At 36.6% G+C, this 8,032-nt stretch overlaps 1 protein-coding gene and 2 long non-coding RNA genes across 3 annotated transcripts; 1 reads left to right on the top strand and 2 right to left on the bottom strand.

Annotated features, from left to right (window-relative positions):
* The first annotated feature begins 905 nt into the window (after window positions 1-905).
* Window positions 906-3,936, top strand: LOC127160732 (transcription factor Adf-1-like). The gene is made up of 3 exons (XM_051103385.1): window positions 906-1,084; window positions 2,872-3,028; window positions 3,191-3,936. Exons 1-3 carry the CDS (start codon window positions 952-954, stop codon window positions 3,837-3,839), a joined length of 939 nt encoding a protein of 312 aa, XP_050959342.1. The 5' UTR covers window positions 906-951; the 3' UTR covers window positions 3,840-3,936.
* On the bottom strand, window positions 2,285-5,609 carry LOC127160733 (uncharacterized). The gene is made up of 3 exons (XR_007826836.1): window positions 5,382-5,609; window positions 4,246-4,321; window positions 2,285-2,763 (listed from the first exon to the last, which is right to left on the bottom strand). It is a non-coding gene; the product is annotated as an uncharacterized LOC127160733 (long non-coding RNA).
* Window positions 5,610-6,729: 1,120 nt separating this feature from the next.
* LOC127160731 (uncharacterized) lies at window positions 6,730-7,422 on the bottom strand. The gene is made up of 3 exons (XR_007826835.1): window positions 7,175-7,422; window positions 6,988-7,132; window positions 6,730-6,798 (listed from the first exon to the last, which is right to left on the bottom strand). It is a non-coding gene; the product is annotated as an uncharacterized LOC127160731 (long non-coding RNA).
* Window positions 7,423-8,032: the final 610 nt, after the last annotated feature.

Genomic DNA, 8,032 nt, shown 5'->3' with positions numbered 1-8,032 from the left:
TAAAGCACGTAACATGCTCAGAACAAATTTAAAGTTGTGGCAAAATGGGACAAGTCCATGCCAGGTCTTGTATATCGCCACAAATTAGGCGGAAGTAAATAGGACACGGATATATATAAGGAGTAAAAACGGAAGTGAAGGGGCGGTGTGGGAAAAGGAAATTCAAGCGTTACCTGTCGGCTGTTGTACTGTATGCGCTGCTGCAGCTTATTGTGCTGAATTGCATAGACCGGGTGCGAACGCCAAAGCTAAAAGAAAATTAGTTCCGCATGTGTTGCCGGTTGCAAATTTATTCAGACAAGACAAGTTCACCTGCTGCAGGTATTTAATGATTTTTTTTAACTTTTCACGTTGAACTTTCAAACTCCTTAACTCTTTTCTTCCTTGGCGTTGTCTATTTAGCAGCTGGCTGGCCGCCCCTAAGGCCGGTGACACACTGGATGCGTGGCGTAAGCGTCTCAGCTGCGTGGCGTGTCCGTTTTTATTTCGGCTCCCATGTTAACAGGTTAGAGCTTGCACACTGCCTGCGTGAGACGCGCGCTTGCTAGAAATAGAACCGACGCCTATTTTTCACGCGACACGCAAGCATGTTGGAAGCGTTTCCAGGCAAAATAGAATAGGAAAATATGTTTATATGTCATTTTGTACACAAATACATATTAATTAATGATATTTTGATGTTGGAAAGTTTATAGGTTGACATAAATTCAGATATATATGTAATTTAAAAATAAAAAAATACAAATAATTATCGATTTTCAAATATTGCACCTGTCAAACAGTCTATTTTGCCGTCAATACTGTTGACGGTGTCCTTTATCAGTAGGCTTTATATTTATGTTATATTTATATTAACATGAAGTATAGCCTTCCACAACTCTCTCCCCATATGTGAACAAGGGTGATCCAAATCACGTGACTTGACACAGGCTACACTTCGAGTTTGCAACAATGGACGACGGCAGGTTAATTGAAGAGGTGGAGAAACACAGACAATTGTACGATCCACAGGATCCTTGCTATAAAGATCCACGAAAAAAGGAGAAAGCATGGGACTCAGTTGCTACAGCTATTGGTTATAATGGTAGGTTTAGTATTTATATGATATTTGTGTTTTTGTAATTGAATTTCTGCCATGAAGATAGCTCAGATTGCTGACATGGCATTAAATAAAAATGATAATGATATAATGGTAGGTTTACTATATATTGCCTACATAGGCAACTTAGCGATAGCCTACATGTGGTCCAATCGAAGTTTGAGGGTGCAGGGTGTATAAAAAAAATTTCTATAGCCTACTAATCTTTTCAGGTCGGTTATCATCCCTCCCTCCATTATTATTTGTCAACCAGCACACACTTTACTGCTGTCTCCTGCTTGCACTTGCACTTGCCTTTTATAAATGTATAAATCCATTCAATACATAATTAAATACCTAATTGACCTACAAATCTTTTTATATATATTTTAACGTCCAGTTGTTATATTTGTGTTATTTTTTGTCACCATTACATTGTTCTAACAATATAATTAGCATTTCAAACGTAAGTTTGAAGTGATGTGTTCATCTGCCACATACCACAGAAAAACCTTTCAAAACACAAGTCACCAAACAGACTACAAAACAGAGCTTTTTTTTAATGCAGGCGTATTGACTGTGATAATATAAATAAAATAAGTAATTTTGTAGAGATCAACATGTCAGTCTTTATTTAAGATAATTATTATAATTATTAACATAAAAAGGATATTAGTTGAAGGATATTTGTCATCAATCGAGGTGCCACGCAGAACATTTCAAATTACAAACAAACATGACAAACTATATACAGGAATAGAAAATAAAGTTGTTAAATTATGTACAATGAATGTATGTTGTGATGTGATCACATGCTCCCTTCCAGAGAATTGAAGAAAGCGCTGAATTTCTCACGCACTCCATAGGCATCCTTGCTGCCTCTGTTCCCTCCCATGTTCCTTATAATAGGCAACATGTCTCCTGTATGTTCTGCCTCATCCTGCCATCTCCGGTTTTGCGCTGGGTTGGTGAGAAAGTTGTGCAGGATGCACAAAGCCATAACGACAGTGTCCACAAAGTGTGGTGCCATCTGCAGCCTCGAAAGCAGCACTCTCCATCTCGCAGTGAGGATGCCGAAGGCACACTCAACAACCATTCTGGCTGAAGACAGTCGGTAATTGAAATTTTCTCGCCACCTTGGGAGACGATGACCCGGGAAAGGCCTCATGAGGTAGGTTTTCAGTGGAAATGCCGCATCTCCAACAATTACATAGGGCATGGGACCCTGCACACCTGAACCTGGTAAAGGGCTGTCTTCGGGCACATTCAGTGTTTTGGCCTCCATGCCCCTGCCAAGCCGCGAAGAGCCGTACACCCCCCCGTCACTGGCCCGGCCAAAGTCTCCCACCTGCATGTAGGTGAACCTGTAGTCTGCATCCACAAGTGCCAGAAGAACAATAGAGAATGTCTTCTTATAATTAAAAAACAGACTTCCAGAATTGGGAGGTGCTTTGATGGTGATGTGCTTCCCATCTATTGCACCCAAGCAGTTTGGAAATTTCCACTTGTCCCAAAATTTGGAAGCAATGGCTTTCCACTGGTCCTCAGTTGGTGGAGGAATGTGGGTTGACATCATCCTTTTTTCAATGGCACTGCACGTCATGTGCACAGATGAGCACACTGTTATTACCCCCAAATGATATTGATAGGCCAGGCTAGCAAAGCTTTCTCCTGCTGCAAGGTATCTGTGTCAGAAAGAAAAATATGTCATTGTCAATATGAGTAATTATATTAGTAATAATATTACAACAAAGTGTTAGTAGTATTGATGAGATTATATTTTCTCCTCATAGGTGATGATTGCAAAAGAAGGTGGAAGGTGCTGAGAGATGCTTTTGTAAAACATAAAAAACAAAAGCATCCTCCCAGTGGCTCTGCAGGTGGGACAGTCAAGGAATGGAAATACGAGGTAGAAATGTCATTTCTACTGCCTCATTTGAATCCAAGAAGGTTAGTATGTACTTTAATTTCCTTGTTTTGGTTATAGAGATACTTAATAACTTCTTAGGACAAAACATTAAATTGTTTACATTATACACAAAGGTTGTTTTTAAATTGTATAAAGTTAAGTGTTACTTAATTATCACAAGGACCACTGTTAATCTATTTTAGCTCAAGATGTTCACTGGATCCAATACAACCACTGGAAGACACACAGGACCCCATTGATTTGAGCGCAATAGAGGAGGATGTGGAGCGCACTGCAACTCCAACATCACAGAGGTGTAACACCCCAACCCCACCATCTGGGCCAATCACATCAACACCCCACTCCCGAGCTAGTCCCACTCCAGCCCACCCCCGCATTCAAGCTATTCTGTCAGAGACTAGACAAAGCACTTCAGCTCAAACAAGACCTGCACGTGACAGGAGAAGACAAGTAGTAAGTGAAGCTGAGCAACAGCTACTGGACATCATCTCCATTCCAACTTCAAATGTCCCTACTGCGCAAGAGGAGATGTACTATTTTGCTTTGAGTTTGTTGCCTAGGCTAAATAGGCTATCACGTGAGGCACAGGCCCAGGCCCAAACTCACTTCTTGACATACCTCACTGAACTGGAGGACAGACAGCTGGCACAGATGAACACCCCAGGTCCTATAAGAGGAAGCCACTCTTCCACCTCCACTGCATTTCACCCTTACAGCCCCACATTCCAAGCCCGGTCCCAATATCATCCTGTTCCTCCCCAAGATGACCCTCCCAGGACATTTTCGGAGAATCTGTCTGACCCTTTACCCCACAGCTACCACAATTTTTAAATAATGGCATTAAATGTAAATAGTTCAGTTTTGAAAATTAACATTATGTGGAATAATGTATCTGTTTTAGTGTAAAGAATAGTGTTTTGTTATTTAAACGTTTATAATGTTCAATTGTTTATTAAAAAAAAGTATTCTTGTTGAACTGTCTTTTGTTCTTATATTATACAGAGAATAAAAAGCCTACCTGAGTGTAATGGCAGGCCTCTGCTTGGGTTCGATAGGATCACGGAAATTGGTTGTCTGGCTCGTCAGGTCGGGTCCGACAATAGACAGAATCTCCTCCATTTGTTCCGCTGACATCCGAAAGTAATTCAGATGTTTTTCGGAATCAAGTTGCAACTCTGCAACGAGGTGATAATAAGCTCCGAAAGTTTTTCTTCTTTGATTCATGGGGTGAACCCACCATCGTCTGTTTCTCCTCCGGCGAAGTCTTAACAGAAGAAGGGCCGCAATGGCTTTTCTTCTGTCAACAACTCGAACTGAAAAAGAACAAATACCGTTATAATTTTCAATAGTAATAGGGACCCAGGAATAGACTTTTGTCCACTGTAGTGGAAATTATATTTTATTAAATTTCTCTGATACCATACATGTCAAAATCTGGTGTCCTGTAAATAGCACATTCAGGGCTTTTCAGAGACACCAAATGTTTTGAGGTTTAAGTCTAACATTTATTTAGTGATCAAATTTAGCACTTCTGAAATGTATCATATTTTCATATTTATGGAAATATGATAATATATTGTAATCATAATTAATTTGAACTACTTTTCAAATTGAATTTCATTAAACCAACATCTCAGGAAAACGTTATGGGGTTTCATCTTTTACAGAACAGGGCATTGATTTCATACATGTCCACTGTAAAGGACATCAGGACTTAAATCATGTTTATCTGGCATTTTTGGAGAAACAAGAAGTGAATATTGAAATTAATTATTAATTAATATTCCTATTAAGTATGAGAGGTGTTCATGAGAAAATGTTGCAAATTATTACTCCAATTACACTACTTTTTTCATTAAATCTTACTCCAAGAACACATTAATATGCAAATTAGATCCAGTGAAAAGATACATTGCATTGAATGGGAATATTAATTTATGTCCATTTTAACCACATATTGCATAAAGTAAAATGGTGTATCAATTCATTACGTTAGATCTTTCATAACATATCTGAGAATCATCTTAATACAAATTTTGGTTAGAGAAAACCTGAAACCCCCAAATTTATTGGTGACTTAAAAAAAAAAAAATATCCCATTATTTTTGCCAGTAATTTCATGTCATTTTATTTTTTTAAACAATCGAGTCCTGGTGTCCAATACAGAGGTCATAGCATATAAAATATAAAAAAAAAAAAAAAAAAAAAAAATCCCATTTGTTTCTTAATTTGATTACATGAAAAAAAATATGACACACTACAATAACGTAGTGTGTATTCTGAGTGACGGTCCAACATCAGGTAGGCTAAATAAGCTCTTTAAAACTACACAAATTTGTAAATGTTATTGAAATAAACAGACAGCCCACTTACCCATTTTTCGGATTTTGGAAGGTGTAGGTGTGTGAAAAAAGTTGAAAATGTTGTCGTGAAGACAAGAGCCTGGTCTGTCGGAGGCCTCCCTATGTCACCTACAGCAGCAGCAGCGCGCCAGCGCCGCGTCTGGCACGGTTCTGGTGTGTAAAGACACAGAAAACGAGACGCAGCCGCCACGCAGCTGACACGCATCAGAAACGCCACGCTCACGCCACGCATCCAGTGTGTCACCGGCCTAACGCAGCTTGATTCACGCCGCTGACACGCACACACACATTACACGCATTCACGTTTACCCGACGCACTCACACACATATGTATCCAGCGTTTTTAATGCTGGGTTTTTGCATGGTGTGCGCAAACGTGTATGGACTGAGTTTTTTTTTTTTTTTTTTTTTTTTTCTCTGAGATTTGTTTTTTTTGTGTCTTGTTTGATTTGTTATTTTTTTTTTTTTTTTTTTTCTCCCAAACTCAAACTCATTTGTTGGACATTTTGGATTGACTGGGAGTGAGTCTGTTTTGAAGGACTGAACTGAACGCAATACTATTGTTCACTCATTAAGTTGGCTTGGGAAAGCCAACTTACTGAAATCCTATTTAAACTTCTTCTTCTTCTTCTTCTTCTTCTTCTTCTTATTTTTTTCTGACCGCAAATTTTTTGGACACTAACTCCTCCTAGACCGTTCAAGCTACATACTCCAAACTCGGGTCAGATCTTCATACTGTTCTGACTTAGTGTGCTATATCTTTTCAGACTGGTTTGAGTTACGGTTTTCTTAAAAATTAATATTAAGTCTATGTCTGTTTGAACTATGTTTAATGTAAACTGCTAGAAGCCATTGATACTCAATTAAGCTTTAAGCTATCTATGTTCTTTCTAACTAATAACTAATCTATCTATCTATCTATCTACCTTCAAACCTTATCTATCTATCTATCTATCGATCTTCAAACCTTATCTATCTATCTATCTATCTATCTTCAAACCTTATCTATCTATCTATCTATCTTCAAACCTTATCTATCTATCTATCTATCTTCAAACCTTATCTATCTATCTATCTTCAAACCTCATCTATCTATCTATCTATCTATCTATCTTCAAACCTTATCTATCTATCTATCTATCTTCAAACCTTATCTATCTATCTATCTATCTATCTTCAAACCTTATCTATCTATCTATCTTCAAACCTTATCTATCTATCTATCTATCTATCTATCTATCTATCTTTCAAACCTTATCTATCTATCTATCTTCAAACCTTATCTATCTATCTATCTATCTATCTTCAAACCTTATCTATCTATCTATCTATCTTCAAACCTTATCTATCTGTCTATCTTCAAACCTTATCTATCTATCTATCTTCAAACCTTATCTATCTATCTATCTATCTATCTATCTTCAAACCTTATCTATCTATCTATCTCTTCAAACCTTATCTATCTATCTATCTATCTTCAAACCTTATCTATCTATCTATCTTCAAACCTTATCTATCTATCTATCTATCTATCTTCAAACCTTATCTATCTATCTATCTTCAAACCTTATCTATCTGTCTATCTTCAAACCTTATCTATCTATCTATCTTCAAACCTTATCTATCTATCTATCTATCTTCAAACCTTATCTATCTATCTGTCTATCTATCTTCAAACCTTTATCTATCTGTCTATCTATCTATCTATCTATCTTCAAACCTCATCTATCTATCTATCTATCTATCTATCTATCTTCAAACCTTTATCTATCTATCTATCTATCTATCTATCTATCTTCAAACCTCATCTATCTATCTATCTATCTATCTATCTTCAAACCTTATCTATCTATCTATCTATCTTCAAACCTTATCTATCTATCTATCTATCTATCTTCAAACCTTATCTATCTATCTATCTTCAAACCTTATCTATCTATCTATCTATCTTCAAACCTTATCTATCTATCTATCTTCAAACCTTATCTATCTATCTATCTATCTATCTTCAAACCTTATCTATCTATCTATCTATCTTCAAACCTTATCTATCTGTCTATCTTCAAACCTTATCTATCTATCTATCTTCAAACCTTATCTATCTATCTATCTATCTATCTATCTTCAAACCTTATCTATCTATCTGTCTCTTCAAACCTTATCTATCTATCTATCTTCAAACCTTATCTATCTATCTATCTATCTTCAAACCTTATCTATCTATCTGTCTCTTCAAACCTTATCTATCTATCTATCTATCTATCTTCAAACCTTTATCTATCTGTCTATCTATCTATCTATCTATCTATCTATCTATCTATCTTCAAACCTCATCTATCTATCTATCTATCTATCTATCTTCAAACCTTATCTATCTATCTATCTTCAAACCTTATCTATCTATCTATCTATCTATCTATCTATCTATCTATCTATCTATCTTCAAACCTTTATCTATCCATCTATCTATCTATCTATCTGTCTATCTATCTATCTATCTTCAAACCTTTATCTATCTATCTATCTATCTATCTATCTGTCTATCTATCTATCTATCCAATAATGTATGCTAAAATCATGTTAGCGACTTGCTAGTCATGCTAACATCATGCTAGCGACTTGCTAAAATCTTGCTAAAAAATCATGCTATCGATCTTGCTA

This window comes from Labeo rohita, unplaced genomic scaffold, assembly GCF_022985175.1.
Source record: "Labeo rohita strain BAU-BD-2019 unplaced genomic scaffold, IGBB_LRoh.1.0 scaffold_444, whole genome shotgun sequence".
Classification (NCBI taxonomy): Eukaryota; Metazoa; Chordata; class Actinopteri; order Cypriniformes; family Cyprinidae; genus Labeo; species Labeo rohita.
Note: the sequence above shows the minus strand (reverse complement) of the source record. Positions and strands in the feature narration are given on the sequence as shown.